The sequence below is a fragment of the Gigantopelta aegis genome, unplaced genomic scaffold (assembly GCF_016097555.1).
Source record: "Gigantopelta aegis isolate Gae_Host unplaced genomic scaffold, Gae_host_genome ctg2354_pilon_pilon, whole genome shotgun sequence".
Classification (NCBI taxonomy): Eukaryota; Metazoa; Mollusca; class Gastropoda; order Neomphalida; family Peltospiridae; genus Gigantopelta; species Gigantopelta aegis.
In genome coordinates, this window is record NW_024532905.1 from 78,911 (window position 1) to 97,978 (window position 19,068).

The 19,068-nt window shown below is 31.4% G+C and overlaps 1 protein-coding gene across 1 annotated transcript in view; it reads left to right on the forward strand.

Annotated features, from left to right (window-relative positions):
- Nucleotides 1-19,068, forward strand: part of LOC121391413 (luciferin 4-monooxygenase-like) — a 62,009-nt gene that overhangs the window by 25,456 nt on the left and 17,485 nt on the right. The window contains 1 exon segment of the mRNA XM_041523056.1: nucleotides 10,203-10,287. Coding sequence (XP_041378990.1) covers nucleotides 10,203-10,287 — 85 coding nt within the window.

The window sequence follows — 19,068 nt, forward strand, 5'->3', positions numbered from 1 at the left end:
ACAGAAAAAGGACCAAGATTCATCTAAGAGAGAAAGACAAATTGATATTGGAAGTAAAGTGCTAGCCATGCAGGAATTATAGAGATGGACCCCTTGGATGATCTGGTTTCCTATCATATCTCATTTCCAATGGATAATGGACAGTTATGGAGAAGACACATTGATCTAATTAGACTTTTGGTTTCTAACTTAAGTTGATAGTATTCCAATGTTGATACTTACAATTATTCTAGTAACCTCTTACCACTCGTAATTCCAAACAAGTTGTTGAAGCTCCGATTGTTAATGGCCATCATTACCCACAACAAATTTGATGACCTCCAGACAGGTACTTTGATATTTCTAATTGTTGCATTTCTTTTAATTATTATGTATTGTTTAAGGGAGATAGATGTGGTATATTGATGTAATATGTTCTTATCATGTCGTTAATTATCATTATTTTATGGGGGCAATAAGAACATGTCCAAACACATGTTGTTTCTGTTCTGTCCTGAGTGTGTTTGTTGTTGAGTTATCCTTTTTGATCTTGGATCTTGGCTAAGTACATAAACATATACACAGACTAATATCATTCAAATTATGAATGTACATCTAATTTCATTAATATCAGAGTGTTATTTAATATCATTAATATCAGAATATGATCTAATTTCATTAATATCAGAATATGATCTAATTTCATTAATATCAGAATATGATCTAATTTCATTAATATCGGAGTATGATTTAATATCATTAATATCAGAATATGATTTAATTTCATTAATATCAGAGTGTGATTTAATATCATTAATAGCAGAATATGATCTAATTTCATTAATATCAGAATATGATCTAATTTCATTAATATCGGAGTATGATTTAATATCATTAATATCAGAATATGATTTAATTTCATTAATATCGGAGTGTGATTTAATATCATTAATATCAGAATATGATCTAATTTCATTAATATCAGAATATGATCTAATTTCATTAATATCGGAGTATGATTTAATATCATTAATATCAGAATATGATTTAATTTCATTAATATCAGAGTGTGATTTAATATCATTAATATCAGAATATGATCTAATTTCATTAATATCAGAATATGATCTAATTTCATTAATACGGAGTATGATTTAATATCATTAATATCAGAATATGATTTAATTTCATTAATATCGGAGTGTGATTTAATATCATTGCAAAATTGAGTCATAAATAATTATGACAGAAGCAGTAGTAAGGAATTTTTTAATCTTATCCTTAGCAACTCACTCTGAAGGAAGGGGTAAGACAGCTAGGGATAAGACTAATTATAAGAATTCATGATATGATACATAAAGTTAACTGCCAGCTAGGTGATCATGAGGGAAGGATGGAAGTAAGTCTTATGTGTACAAAGATGCACTATACAGCATTATTGTAAATTAACTGAGGACAGATTTAGCCATGAATACTATAATATTGAGTCATGTTCACAATAGTGTTATTATTTTGTAAGAGCTAATATTTTACATAATTAATATCTATATATATGTATCTTACCTACATATCAAACGTGTATTATATATCAAAGTAGTTTTCTACTGTTGTTATATAATTTTAGTTATCAATGAGATTTGAAGCTTTGTAAGAACATCATTCCCCCAAGTAGCAAACAATTAAAGCAGATATTAAAGATGAACATTGAAGAATGCTTAACACACAATTAAACAGCTTGTGTCAAAAAGACTTACACAATCATTATTACTGCATCATTTACACTAATTTTATTGAAAGCAACAATAAAATAAACATAGCAAAAATTGGTTATAAAAAGTCTAATAATGTTTTTCAGACTAAATCAGTTCCTCATCCTCATGAGATAGTAAATTTTGATCAGCTAAATTGAATAGAGTATAAAGTAATTGATACTGATAATGGCACTTACCATCACTTCCAGAGGAATTCTCATCATCTTCCTCATTGTCATGATCAGCAAATGATAATAGTTGCATGTATTCATTGTTTTGAATGTAATTTGTTCCGGAACGATGACGCTTATTACGTTTCCTATATGTGGTATATAATAGTATATATATATATTTGTTTATACATATACTTATAAAATGATGATATTTCTTACTATTCCCTATTTAGATTAATATATTTTAGTCTTGTAAAGTCTGTTTCTTGATGTGGTGGAAGGGAAAATGCTTCTATTCTGCATAATTATCAAGAAACGGCCTGTTTAGGACAGAATGAATGTTCGAATGTTCTAGCTTTTTTTAGTTAACTTCTGTGAAGATTCTAACAGTATCACATGCTAAGCATCCTTATAATTAACAAAAACTGATGCAAATAAAATACAATATTTTATTCAATAACACATGTACACTGGAAATGATTTACAATGTACTTAGTAACTTGCCGTAGTATAATAATTGCCATTACTCCTATAATTACCAGTAATAGTAATATTACTGCTCCTAAGACACCTCCAATAGTAACTACCACTTCAAGTGAAAATGTTCCTTTAAATGAGCAATAAAAATAGTACAGTTTAAATATATTTATGAACTAAACTGTGCGCATTAATACAGATATTGATCTAGATATGGATCCATGTATCTTATGTCTATACAATTTCTTACTTGCATAATGAGCTGTAGGAGAACTAGTAACAAATATAGATGATAGAGAAGAAACATCAGATGAAAAAGAAAAAACTGTGTATGAGTGGCTAGAAACAGACACAGATGAGGGAGAAAAATTTTTAAATGAGCTTGAAATAATTTTGGATGAGGAATAAAAAGCTGAAAATGAGCTCAGGACAAACACAGACGAGCTAGAAACAAACTCAGATGAGGAAGGATAAAGTGAGAATGAGCTTAGGACAAACTCAGATGAAGAAGGAAGACCAATGAATGAGCTAGAAACAAACTCAGATGAGGAAAGATAAAGTGGGAATGAGCTAAGAACAAACTCAGATGAAGAAGAAAGACCAATGAATGAGCTAGAAACAAACTCAGATGAGGAAGGAATACCAATGAATGAGCTAGAAACAAACTTGGATGAGGAAGGATAAAGTGAGAACGAGCTTAGTACAAACTCAGATGAAGAAGGAAGACCAATGAATGAGCTAGAAACAAACTCGAATGAGGAAAAGATAAAGTGAGAATGAGCTTAGTACAAACTCAGATGAAGAAGGAAGACCAATAAATGAGCTAGAAACAAATTCAGAAGAGGAAGGATAAAGTGAGAATGAGCTTAGGAAAACTCAGATGAAGAAGGAAAGACCAATGAATGAGCTAGAAAAAAACTCAGAAGAGGAAGGATAAAGTGAAAATGAGCTTAGGACAAACTCAGATGAAGAAGGAAGACCAATGAATGAGCTAGAAAACAAATTCAGAAGAGGAAGGATAAAGTGAAAATGAGCTTAGGACAAACTCAGATGAAGAAGGAAGACCAATGAATGAGCTAGAAAACAAATTCAGAAGAGGAAGGATAAAGTGAAAATGAGCTTAGGACAAACTCAGATGAAGAAGAAAGACCAATGAATGAGCTAGAAACAAATTCAGAAGAGGAAGGATAAAGTGAAAATGAGCTTAGTACAAACTCAGATGAAGAAGGAAGACCAATGAATGAGCCAGAAACAAACTTGGACGAGGAAGGATAAAGTGAAAATGAGCTTAGTAAAAACTCAGATGAGGAAGGAAGACAATAAATGAGCTAGAAAACAAATTCAGAAGAGGAAGGATAAAGTGAGAATGAGCTTAGTACAAACTCAGATGAGGAAGGAAGACCAATGAATAAGTTAGAAACAAATCAGATGTGGAAGGATAAAGTGAGAATGAGCTAAGGACAAAACTTGGATAAGGAAGGAAAAGAAGAATTATAAGGAAGACATGATGGTTCTAAATGACTCCATTTACCTAATTAGAAATATTATATAATACAATACTCATGATCCACTTACCATTATTAGTACATCTACTTATTTCATGTCCACTTAAGTAATATCCAGGTTCACATTGAAATCTTACAATAGTACCAAATGAGATGTTATCAGTGTTATTAGATTGTGGAGTAAAGTTAATGATTAACTGAGGAACAGGAGGTAGATGATGACATGTAACTAGAAAATAAAAATAATGCTTCACATTTTAATCTGAAGAATATTTTATTTCCAATTAATATTATATTTTATCTACGATAAGTCTAATAACACAATATGTGTAGACTCCACTTCCTATTTCACAAGTTATAATAATTCATTATTTTAGGAATCATTTATTAAACATGTAATATAGTCTACTCCATTTAGCACATATCCTATCAAATATCAATGATATTACAACACCTAAACTATGATCTGTACTTGATAATGAATTATGAGATGGATAATACTGGAGAGTATTCTATAGTTTTCATAAACAGAGAATTTTTTAAATTTTTAAATAGTGGGAGTTTCTCACTATTTAAAGAACTTTTTGATAAAATAAAAGTATTAAAATTGTAGATTAAACAATTTAAAGAAATATATTAACTTACTATTGTACCATGACATTGTACACCAACATCTTGTGTGTGTGAACAGTGATTATGCAGATGGTTAAATCCAACAAAGCTACACTCAGTAATACTTTCTTCATTCCAACACATCTAACTCTATCAAGATATACAGGTCCTGTTAATAAAAAAGACCCAATATGTATTAGATAAGATATTGATAATATTACCAGTTCCTGGACCAAAAATAAGCACTGGGATAAGCTTTAACTACTTGACTTGGATCATATCCTAGTTGTCTACAAACAACTTTAGCATCATTGTATTCCAATAATTATCACAAATAGTGCCCAAGTATTGTTATAAAATATCTCAACACGACCTTCATTAGGAACAGTTCCATTAACAAGACGAAGTCTAATATCAGCAAGATGGTCATGTTGATCTGAGAGAATTAAGATGTTCACATATTATATTGTTATAACTGACATTACTTACTAGTACAAATGACTCCAGCATTATTACTGTGTGTACAATGATGACTCTACCATTAGGACAATCAAACAAAGTTGATTCATTACCCAACACAAGCCACAACATTCAACCAAATTGGTCCTGTCAATATAGTATTGTTTAGTAATAATATAATTATACATATTAACAGTGAAGTACAATATTCATGAGAGATATGTCATTATATATACAAGTATCAGAGATACATATAGACATTCAACATATAATAATACCTGAACTAATTCCAAAATGAGAATATCTTGTAGCAGCTATAGCATCAACATAACCTAGTTGATGACAGACTACACTAGCATCCAATATATCCCAGTTATTATCACATATTAAGTACCAGGTACCATTATGAAACACTTGAACAGTACCATCAAATTGATTAGAACCATTGACTAGTCGAAGTGCTGTATGAAAAATATATGTGTTTATTTAATAGAACAGTGATCAGAATAAATAATATCAAAACACATCAAAAAGTTTATTTTATTGTTTTTTAGATAAAATAAAGAAAGTTTCTGTTTTCTCAAAGAACAGCAAGTACATGTTTACTGTATATAGTAAATAAACTTAGTGATAGAAAACTGACAGACAGACGACAAGATAGACAGAATGAGAAGAAAGAAAGAGAGAGAAAGAGATCAATGCATATATCTAGAGTACAACATCGTTGCTAATAATATTAAGGTAATAAATAAACATGTAAATGTATATATGAGTTCCTAGATACATGTGACTTACCAGGTGCACATCTCACTCCAACATCTTCCTGATGACTACAATTATGAATACCCCATCCTCTAAATTGACATTGTCCTATACTGGACTCATTACCAACACATTGGACATTATCAATCCATATCTGATCAGTACCATTACTAAAATTGGCTAACCTACAAAACTGGATTAATATTAACATTAAACCTGAATTTATCAACATTTAATGTATTGAACTAAGATTTAATAACAATTTGATTAGTAAATGTACTGTTATCATCAAATTTTAATAGAGTAAATTTGTTTTTCTAAGACAATACTTGGGGATCTTATATAAAAGTATAGAGGTGTATAATGGTAAAGAAAAATGTGCTTATATAATTATTATATGGAGTGTTCTCAAGGAAGTGTCTTATTTCCTCTGTATTTACCTTATCTAACTACATTATTACAACAAATAATTAAAGAAATTATATTTCATAGCCAGCAGTCCAACACTTACTTGTAGTCCAGTACTCCTGGATATCCTAATTGTTTACAAACAACAATAGCATCAGCTCGAGTCCAGTCATCATCACATATAGTACCCCATTGGTCACTATGATATACCTCAACACGACCCTCACTATCATAGTCACTATCACTGATAAGACGTATAGCAAAAATCTATAATTATAATACATTATATAATATAACTGTTTAACATGTACTTACTATCAGAACAGACCACACCCACATCATTGTCATGACTACAACCAGTGACTCTACCATACCCATTATTTTTACAAGAAATAAGAGAGAACTCTAAACCAGTACAATTAACATTACTCAACCATATTGGTCCTATAACAGAAACAATATTAACATATACATTATTATTATTGGAATGATATTAAATTGACAAAAAACATACAAAGCTTTTACTAAAGTATACAGTGTGTATATATAAATATACATTATATATTGTGTGGACAAACAAACAAATTAATATATATAAATATAGTGATATATTATATTATATTTTACCAGTTCCTGGATTAGTAAGTCCTGCTGTATAAAACTGTTCAGTTGAAGTATACCCTAATTCTTTACAAACAACAAGAGAGTCTTGAAAAGTCCAAGACTTATTACAAACTGTACCCCACTGACCATTATGAAATATTTCAAGACGACCAATATATTGAGCTCCAATAATTGAACTATTACTAACAAGACGTATTGGTAGAGTAACTATAATAAATAGTATAGTTATAATAACATTAATGACACATTAACAAATAAAATATCAACTATTAAAATTTTTATAATAGTGATCTGTAGCTTTAACCCTCATAATGCTATTAATAATTACTGTTATTACAAATACAACCACATGTACTAATCAAATTACCAACTGGTAATAGAGTGGGTAGTGCGGTTTGAACTATAAAGATATCATATTTATAGTAAGTCTTTAAGTCTAAGAAGTAACTGTAAATAAAGGCTTTGTCCTCAATTGTCTAATCTCTGAGAAAGGGACAATGCTAGCAGCTAGACATCAGAATAGAATTCTTCAACAAACATTACATGAATGAGAGCATCACAACATCCTATACAGATAATGTTTATATAATGGAGTATCTAAGTAACCATTTTAACAAGGTAATCAAAATATACCACTAGTCTATGAAGAATGCCTGTCCTTTTGTATTAAATAAAATGCTAAAATTAATCCTTACAATTTTGCCTTTTAAAATTGTGCACTCTTTGTGTCCTTAATTCTAGAACTATAATAATTTATATTTTATGTAGTGATTCCTTTATCATCAATGATAACCATTTGTAAACCTTATCTGATTGTAAAAGTCAATCCTATATCTATTTCTATGTTCTTGACTAAATAGATGGATATATCTAGAAATGTCTCCTCTAACACATCAAATTTCCTACACTATCAATATCTTAATAGATCACCATTAGAAAGGATTTACTCATATAATGCTTAGGTGTAACCAGAATTCTGAGCTGTCCTGATGCACTCATATTATGATTATGTACATAGTCTGTTTTAAGTCAGAAATCTCCTACATGATACATAGTTTGATTTGTTACCATTTTATTCATTTATCTCTACTTTCTTCTGCTAATGATTTATCTGTTTGAAATTTTTTCACATCCTTGCTGCTTATCAATTTGGAATCATCAACTTAACAACTCAAAGAAGTTTACTTTCACACTTGAACTATGCTCAAAGCAATGGACCTTCAATTACCAATCTCTTTAGATACACTTTCACACTCTCAGGAGGTTTTCTAACAGAAAGAATTCTAAAAACTCATTTTTTCCACATATTTATCTACAATATCTTATTTATTCCCAAATTGTGTTCCAGATTTGAATTCATTTTAGTCCTTCTCCCCATCATCACTTCTCAAAGCACTTAAATACTAAATCATATCCACTTGCCATTCTTTCTTAATGATTCTTCCAAATGGACCTCCCCCCTATATAATGCACTCAAACTTCCCCCACCCCATGTATATATTAGATCATTTATATTAATATATTCAGGAATCAGTAATTCACTTTACATCAAACATAATGGCCCCTGACACTTACTCTCATTGCTAGTATAGTATCTACTGTTGTATTATTATGATGCTCTTTACTTTATATATTAGCTTTTTGCTCAGTATCACACAGGGATCTGTTTATGTTATGAATAGGATAGTTTTATTCATGCAGTTGAAGTTAGCCTCACATTTCTTCCTGTTTTCATTCAGTATACATACAACTTTAGTAAATAAGGCCATGCACAACTTAGTTGAATATTGTCAGTGACAGTTATAGCTTTGTTCATAGCATGTGCTTGTCTCATCTCTTGACAAATGTCAGAGTGTTAACAATATATATCTATGCAGATTATATTATACTCACATTCAAATAGCTCTGTGGAAATAGAGTAAGAGACTGTACACAAGAAATGCAGTATCAAAATCATATTATGACCTCCTGACAACATCACTTTTTCATAAGATGCCACTCCCTTTAAAATTGTGGATTGTGAGATTGACTACCAAGTCAGAGATTCCTTGTTACATGACTGTTATGAACTGTAATACACTTATCATTATATTTACCAGTTCACATTTTGATAACAGTTTCATAGTCTACAGTAATATTATTTCAAGGTAATTTGTAAACTGAACTGCTACTTTGCACATTAAAAATGCCTTAAATTATCTGTTCCATAAGTCCCTTAAATTTATCGATTGATTTTCAGTTAGAGACTGAACCATAGACTCTACAGTCTACATGTATGCAACGTACTGTACAAAAAATGATACTAGCAATATGAGCCACACCTTTTAGTAGTTGACCTGTGGTGGGCGTTGTTTTTCCTTCTTTTTGCTGAAGCCGTCTTACGTAAAGTAGTAAGTGACCTTTTCTGGATTTAAATAACACAATTATCATGTATTCCTATAATTTGAAGAAAAAAAGATTACTAAATAGATATTTTTCCCTGGAATTTGGGTTGGTAAGACTACTAAGCAGAGATGTACTATAATGTGAAAGCTCTAGTTTAAGTTTGTTGTGTGTTAGTACTCTACTATTATGGGGTCTTATATATATACTTATAGTTATAGTCTCACATGTTTCTAGTCACATGAGACTAAATTTGTTAGTAATGGTATAGATATTTATGGTAATGGTGTTTTATTAAGAAAGTAGAGTTAGAGATGACAATACCATGAATAATATTATAGTTGTAATTTTAATGACTAAAAATGTTGTTTGGTATAATAAACATTTAATTTCTGTCTTTTTATTTCATTTTCCCAGCTAAGAAGACTGAACACGTGATGTTATACTTAATCAGACACCTCACTAATTTAAGTCGTACTGTACTTAGGAATAAACCCAGTTTTGTTAGAAGTTCACAAAAGACTTTATTCTCAACCATATCGTTAAATGGTGTCATTGATAATAACAATATAGTGTACTCTCCATTTCCTGATGTTCCAATTCCAGACACCAACGTCTACAGCTATGTATTACGTCAATTTGACAAGCTGGGTAATCAAACTGCACTAGTGGATGCTGTAAGTACCCAAGAGATCAGTTTATTCAATTAAAGGAAGAAACACATCTTGTGTCGTCAGGTCTTCGTCGTATGGGGCTAGGAAAAGGAGATGTGTGACTATATGTGCTCCTAATTGTATTGAGTATGCTACTGTCTTCTTAGCCACTCTGGCTGCTGGAGGTATTGTCAGTACATGTAACCCCACCTATACATCTAATGAACTTAACTATCAGATCAAGAATTCAAATAGTAAGTTTGTAGTCACTATTCCAGCATTACTTCCCATAGTTCTTGAAGCTATAAAGGAGTAGTATCTGTAGAGAAAATAATTGTCATTGACGACAGCAAGCAACAAAAACAGAATATTATTTCTTTTAGTTCTCTTCGTAAAGATTCTGGTTCTTTATTTGAGGAGGTGAAAGTTGATAGTAAGAATGACATAGCTGTCCTTCCATACTCTAGCGGTACAACTGGGTTGCCTAAAGGTGTCATGTTAAGTCATTACAATTAGTAGCTAACCTATGTCAAATTGATCATCCTGAACTCATGCGAGTAGACAGCAATGATTCTGTCTTAGGATTGTTACCTTTTTTTCATGTCCACGGGCATGATAGCAATCTTATTATATGGATTAAGTGCTGGAGCTAAAGACATTATACTGCCTAAGTTTGAGCCTGATACCTTCCTATCTGCAATACAAAAGTACAAGATATCAAGGCCAATTTAGTTCCTCCTCTAGTTTTGTTTTTAGCCAAGCATCCTTTGATTGATAGCTATGATCTTTCTAGCCTCAAATGTGTGATTAGTGGGGCTGCCCCCTTAGGTGGTGACCTTCTTGAACAGGCTAAAGCACGAACTGGCATAGATGTAATAACACAGGGTTATGGATTGACAGAGACTAGCACTGTGTCACATACTAAGCCTTTTAGTTTGGGAATGGAAAAGTCTAGTTCTATTGGACCACCAATATGCAATCAAAAGGTCAAAATAATAGATGTTGCGACTAAAGAAACAGTTGGTCCAAATGTGGAAGGTGAAATAATGATGGTGGTCCCATATAATGTTAGGCTACTTTAATCATCCTACTGCTACAAAGGAATCCATTACAGATGATGGGTGGTTTCATACTGGAGACATAGGCTACTTTGATGATGAAGGTTATTTTTATATCACTGATCGACTAAAGGAACTCATCAAAGTGAAAGGTTTACAGGTGGCACCTGCTGAGCTAGAAGCTTTTACTACAACATCATCCTAAAATAACTGATGCTGCTGTGATTGGCATTCCTGATGAAAGACAAGGAGAAGCTCCCAAGGCATTTGTGGTACGAGATGACTCCTCTCTGACTGACAAGGATATTATAAGCTTGTCAAAGAGAGGGTTGCTGAACATAAATGGTTGGTGGGTGGAGTAGAGTTCATAGATGCTGTTCCAAAGTCAGCATCAGGCAAAATTCTCCGACGTAACCTGAAGAATAAAAAAATAAAAAATAATGGAGTGACTTCTTGTATTGTACTTGATTTTTCTGTTGTTATTATAATTTGTCTTATTGGCATTTCTGTGTGTGAGTATTTTCTAATATAATAATAAAAACGGTTTAGCTATAACTAAAAAGTTTTCAATTAGTCATGTCGAAATCATTGCACTAGTGGCAGAATAATTAGATTTAATTGGGATAAATGACGTGTGTTAGCAGTTAGTTTCTTGAGTTAATTTCATTTCTTGCTTATAATAATCAGATACATCAGTATAATATAATGATATATAAACAAACACAATTGTATATTAGTTTTTGTTGTTCAAAACAATCTTACAAACACCTGGGTATGCTTTACATACAATATAGAAAAAATTTTTTGATAATTTTGATATAGCATTTAATGATTTTTAATTTATTAAGTAAGATATAAATCTATTAATTGAAACATATTATATAATCCCAGTATGTACTTACATAAACATTTTACACCAGCAGCATATGCAGAGGAACAAATCTGAGCATATTGTTGATATGTGATAAAACCTGGACAGTCTGATAGTTGAGATTCAAAACCTTGACAAGATATATACTTTGCTACAAATGATAATGTTTCTGTTCCATAATAAGATCCAAGAGTAACATTAGCAGCACCTAAAAGATAATATCAATGAACATAGTTATATAATATATGTATATCTGAGAGAGAGAGAGACAGACAGACAGACAGACAGACAGACAGACAGAGACAGAGACAGAGACAGAGAATGATTTATTACCAACATATCCTAACATTCTACATACAACATTAGCATCATGAAGATCCCACTGATAATCACAGATGAGACCCCAAGTATTTGTTGATGATATAAAGACCTCTACAGTACCCTCATAGTCAGATATTCTACCATTATTATAAAGACATACAGGATAATGGTATGCACTGCCTAAATATGTATTACATATTAATAGAGTGTTGTTATGTGATGTTAGGTAGTACCTTGACATTTTATACCAGCATCATTATTATGTGAGCAATTATGATGTGACCATCCATTAAATGGACAGTCAGAGAGGTAATGTTCATATCCAGTACAGTTAACATCATCCATCCATACTATCATATCACTTGAAACTGTACATATAATAATAGCTTTACTACAACATCATCCTAAAATAACTGATGCTGCTGTGATTGGCATTCCTGATGAAAGACAAGGAGAAGCTCCCAAGGCATTTGTGGTACGAGATGACTCTCTCTGACTCAAGAGGACATTATTGTCATATCCTGCCTTCGTAACTTATAAATATTCATAACATATTTTGTATTTAAGCCTTTGTTTTTGCATTTTCAGTCAGTTAGTGAATGAGTTTTGTAGCTCCATTTTTTGTACAATTATTATACTGTTTTTTTGAGTCATTGTGTTTTTCATTTTATTCAGTAGTTTTTTTGTGAACTGCGATTGCGTGCATCTCGGTTATTTCAATTATAAGCTATGTCAAAGAGAGGGTTGCTGAACATAAATGGTTGGTGGGTGGAGTAGAGTTCATAGATACTGTTCCAAAGTCAGCATCAGGCAAAATTCTCCGACGTAACTTGAAGAAATAATAAATAATGGAATGACTTCTTGTATTGTACTTGTTTTTTCTGTTGTTATTATTTAAATCTATTGACTTATATGAACTATTAAATTGTCTTTGTTTTAGAACAGTGTTATAATATAACAATTTGAGCATATTGTTGATATGTGATAAAACCTGGACAGTCTGATAGTTGAGATTCAAAACCTTGACAAGATATATACTTTGCTACAAATGATAATGTTTCTGTTCCATAATAAGATCCAAGAGTAACATTAGCAGCACCTAAAGATAATATCAATGAACATAGTATATATAATATATGTATATCTGAGAGAGAGAGAGAGAGACAGACAGACAGACAGACAGACAGACAGAGACAGAGACAGAGACAGAGAATGATTTTATTACCAACATATCCTAACATTCTACATACAACATTAGCATCATGAAGATCCCACTGATAATCACAGATGAGACCCCAAGTATTTGTTGATGATATAAAGACCTCTACAGTACCCTCATAGTCAGATATTCTACCATTATTATAAAGACATACAGGATAATGGTATGCACTGCCTAAATATGTATTACATATTAATAGAGTGTTGTTATGTGATGTTAGGTAGTACCTTGACATTTTATACCAGCATCATTATTATGTGAGCAATTTGATGTGACCATCCATTAAATGGACAGTCAGAGAGGTAATGTTCATATCCAGTACAGTTAACATCATCCATCCATACTATCATATCACTTGAAACTGTACATATAATAATAGCTTTACTACAACATCATCCTAAAATAACTGATGCTGCTGTGATTGGCATTCCTGATGAAAGACAAGGAGAAGCTCCCAAGGCATTTGTGGTACGAGATGACTCCTCTCTGACTCAAGAGGACATTATTGTCATATCCTGCCTTCGTAACTTATAAATATTCATAACATATTTTGTATTTAAGCCTTTGTTTTTGCATTTTCAGTCAGTTAGTGAATGAGTTTTGTAGCTCCATTTTTTGTACAATTATTATACTGTTTTTTTGAGTCATTGTGTTTTTCATTTTATTCAGTAGTTTTTTTGTGAACTGCGATTGCGTGCATCTCGGTTATTTCAATTATAAGCTATGTCAAAGAGAGGGTTGCTGAACATAAATGGTTGGTGGGTGGAGTAGAGTTCATAGATACTGTTCCAAAGTCAGCATCAGGCAAAATTCTCCGACGTAACTTGAAGAAATAATAAATAATGGAATGACTTCTTGTATTGTACTTGTTTTTTCTGTTGTTATTATTTAAATCTATTGACTTATATGAACTATTAAATTGTCTTTGTTTTAGAACAGTGTTATAATATAACAATTTTTTAAATTGAAATGTTTAAAACAAAAGTCAATTGATACAGAAATAGTTACGTAAATCCATTATTTTAACTAAAAACAATCCAGCAAGACTTGAACACCAGTGGATAAACTTCATATATGCTGTAAATACGTGTGTTACAAGATAAATTATCTTAAACCCATGGCTAAATAATACACACTGGTCAGTAATCAAATGTTCAATTCATATTGTAAATGAGAAACTCTCTCCTACAAACAACATGTACTGGTAAAGATATATCCCTATCAGAAATCTCACTTATATTATTCAATATTTGATAATGTTTTTTTAAAACATTTAAATATTCCGTATCTTTTCTTCAGAGTCAAAGCAGTATAATAAACAAATATATCCAAGAATCAAGCATTGACAAAGTAACTGAGATAATATTTACAATAGATTATAATTATCAGATAAAGCATTGATCAAACTTGTCATCCCAACATTGAGTATGCAGATAGAATATTTCTTATGTTGATAGCGTTTTGTATTTGTAGATATCTTTAACTACAATGCATATATGGTAAAAACTAACGCATACTATGATCTAATTGTTTATTTGAGGCTCTGTTCCTGATGTATATAAGAAAATTGCTGTAATGAAGGTCATATTATTATCTTTAAAACAGTGCAAAAACAATACTTCTATTTATAGGGACGACCATAGGCATCAATAAATGGCTTGAATTTAATTACTGGATCTCTTGAGCTCTTGAAACTTTTTCCACCATATTGCTGCAGCCACTGACTCAAAAACACTATCAGTGTGTATCCTAGTCAAGTTATATGAAAAAATAGTGACATTATGAATAATGGAATATGTTTTCTATTGAGATCATTGATATTACCATCAACAGTCCAAAAAGTCCAGTGTATTTGTGTTGCTTCACATTTTAGCCTAGTCATCATGAAAGCATTGGTAATGGTATAAAAGAGTTGCTAAAACTGGTACAGCACTGTTGCCAGAAAACCAAGAAAATTTCCATAGTGATAAGATCAATATATACCAAAGTCAAGATTAAGCCACACAATGCTCTGAGATAACATTGAAATATAACAGGCTCATTTGATTTGACTATATTAGCATATAATAGAAGCCCATGATAGTTCCTACAGACGCATTCTAATAGGATAAAGCATCCATGATATGTCATACTGACATTTGTCAATGGACTTACATGTTATACACAATGCACATGGATCTGTTAATGATGGATGGCTTGCAGTATATTTGAATCAATTGTTACTTTTCCAAATTTAGAAATACAAAAGCATAATCAGAGATGTAAGACTACTCCAAAGCTGCAAAGATTATATTGAATGTGCTATCTTTAACAAGCCAAGTAGATATTCATGAGCCATCAAAACTAAAAATGCCCCACCATTATCATATCCTGTATTATTGTCAAAATGACATTTTCTATTGTTATATTGCTTTATGACAACAAGTATACTCCACCATATTATGTTAGCTAAGAACTTTGTATTTGACATTGGCAGGTATAAAATAATCAATGAACTGACATAGTCTTCAAGAGAAAAGAAAAGCCTCCACTTATGACTCCGATGTTTTAAAAATAAGTAGCGATCTAATTGATGCTGCTCATTAAGTAGATTAATTTGATAGAAATAATTTAATCCACCAACTCAGGGAGACCTTCCAAATGAAAAATTTCATTTACTAATATAAGTTGAAGTAGATGATGATGTAGTCACTATTTGAAGATTACCATATACACACAATATGGATCAGATATGGCTGACATGATCCCATTGTTAACAAAGGCACTATTAGTGATATTTTAATTGTTCCATTAATTGTTTAATTACCTTATAATTCAACCAATATAAGTACTATTTTATATGGATAATTGATGTAGAGCAACATGTGGAAATGAAGAAATGTTCAGACCTATACCATAGTGCAATGGTTATTCCTTTAATACAAACCAATACAGAAGTATTCCATAAAGAAATGGCAGTATTTGTATTACTCTTTTTACATCTGATGACACTTGCTTGTATAACTGACCAACGATATTCATCCATCCACTGACCTTGTCCTTTCAAAATAACTGTTTGCTCCATTTTATTTCAAGATGGCTCTTACCATACAATAGATGTTCTCCTTCCAAAAAAAATACAAAAGTGACGTTTCAAGAAAGTTGTCATTTTGAATGTAGATGAGATAGTATGGCAGTATTTAGTAGCACAGCCTTCTGTAGGTGAGACATAATAGACTGTTCCTTTGTACATTATAATTAGAAATAACAAATAAAAACAAGCAAATGTGCATTCTAAACTAGACAAATAATAATTAACAAAATAAACAAAGAAGTAAGTTGATAATTGGTAACTCATATTCACTGTAGTTTAATTGGTGCCATCTCACTATAAGACACTGGCTAATTGACTTAATGAAGCCACATATTGGTGATCGATTAGTCTACATGTACATCATATAATTGACCACAAAGTTAATTAGTTTTCTATGTTTCATTATGTAATGCTTGTTTGGCATTGTATTATGATTATAAATGCAAAACAGTTTGTTTGCAGCAGATGTAAATAAACCCAAATTTAATGACTAATAATCAATGTAACTGATTTTATTTCAAATTCAAACTCATGAACTAATTTCCTTCTTTGGATTTTAATTGTAGATTAGATTCAATGACAATGTATGGAATGTATATATACCATGTTAGTTAAAAAGATTGAAAGAAATAAAAACTAATAATACTTCTCTAAAACATAGATGATCTATGTTGATAGTATAATGCCAGTGTAATCAGCTAGCTTATGGAAGAAAATCAACATTAAACTAACTTGTGTTAAAATAACTTTATCATTTGTAATTTACAAATTCAACCAAAATAAGTTTATAATCAAGAAGGCCTTACATTTGAGATTTGACTATCATATATCAAAATATTTAAACACTGAATATCACAGCTAAAACTAATTAGAATCTTAATATTTCTGTGCCACCATACAGCCAGTATGATGGCACATGCATCAACTCTAATCCACCTACATCATTGATAGTATTTACAAATGGAGTAATTGTAAATAAACAATCTACTTGTATACACTGAAAAAATTATATGATATAAAAAAGAATGTATATGCCTTACCATATAATTTAAAAATAAAGGAAGAAAGTTAATGAAATCAAGATTTTAATATGTCTTACAAAGGCAATGAATATTGCTGGAGAGTCTCTCAGGATAACTTCATCAAAACATATCTGTATTATTAATATACTCGCGTAGATTCTAGGCATGCCCGTTAACGTCTAGGTCAGTGGGGCGAGACAGGATGAGAGGAGGAGACGTACTTGCAAGGGTTTAATAATAATGTCCTTGTTGCTGTATTCGTATTTCAGTGCTTTGTGTTTCAGCAAAGATCTCTTTCTGTAATCTTTGATTTCAGGTTAGTCATCATATTCGACTGTTTTTTTACTTGTTGTCGTATCCCTGTGTAATAATATGTTTGTCTTTACAGTATATATTGCACTCATCAGTGTCCTCATAGTCTGCTAGTGCAAGTATATTCAGTCAGTATCAGAATTACGACTTTACAAGATTTATCTCTGAGTTGCAAAAATGGAATGTAATAAATCCTTAGAACGAAAATGAGAGCGGTGTCGAAATTATGCTTGTAAGAGACGAACAACATTTAAATCATTAATAGATGAGCTGTCATGTTTGTTGCCATTCTCAAAAGATGTCATTGATAAAATGGATCAAAATTCATTGCTAAGACTAGCACTATGTTATATACGTATTAAATCTCTTGTTAGCAGTCCTCACACCACTGATGGTAAGTGTGGTTATGATAGGTAATATAATATTACAAGTTGAATGTCATAGTGATACTACAAAAAACTCTGACCTTCCTTAAAGGGTAACTGAACCCCCAATTTTTTTTGTTTGCAATTTGTTTGTGATGAAGTACTATTACCTGCAAAAATATCAAAAATTGCAAAAACGCGCTACTTCCACTCGAAATTTTGGATCAGATTTCCATTTTGTCAAAAATACTTCCGTTAATGGGCGTGGTCAATCGGTGACGTACAAGGGGGAACATGTCTGATTGAAGAGCATTCAACATTAAGGCAGTCATCACCTTCATGTTCTCCTCTGTCTTCCATTAACAATGACAGTGACGAGGAGCAATTATATGGAGCTCAGCCATTTCTGTTTGAGCCAGAGGTAACAAATAGTAGCAGTGGCTCTAGTAGCAGCAGTGAATCTGATGACCAGGACTCAGCAGTAGTAGCAGGCTTGGAAATACTAACTGTTAATAAAATACTAGAACAATTCCCTTCTCAAGGAAATTATGTTGGTTTTAAAATATGATTAATTAATTATTGATTACTTAAATCTACTTTTATGCTCTAAAATAGCTTTCTCTTTCACTGTAGGAACAATGTGTGTCATAATGGAGGAAACATATGAACATTTTAACAGCTTTTTCTGAACATTTCAATGCCTGCTAAACCTTCTGCTATTTTAAGTACTTAATCTGATGTACATTTTTGTATTTATACAAAGCTAATCTGTAATCTCACAATATACCAAAAATATCATCAATATTGCCCCCCCTGTTCCTACACCTATGCTTCCCCACTATACATGTACATGTACTTACTGTAACAACTCTTTTCCTTATCTTGCACTATGTATCCTCCTTTTTTATACTAGGGAAGGCAATGCTAAACCTTTAGAGACCCATTTCCAGTAGTGGCTTGTTTTCTGTCATTGTTGGTGTTATAATGCAGTGCAGCTAATTGTAACCTAAAAATTAAGACAAGATTATTGAAATTTATGCAT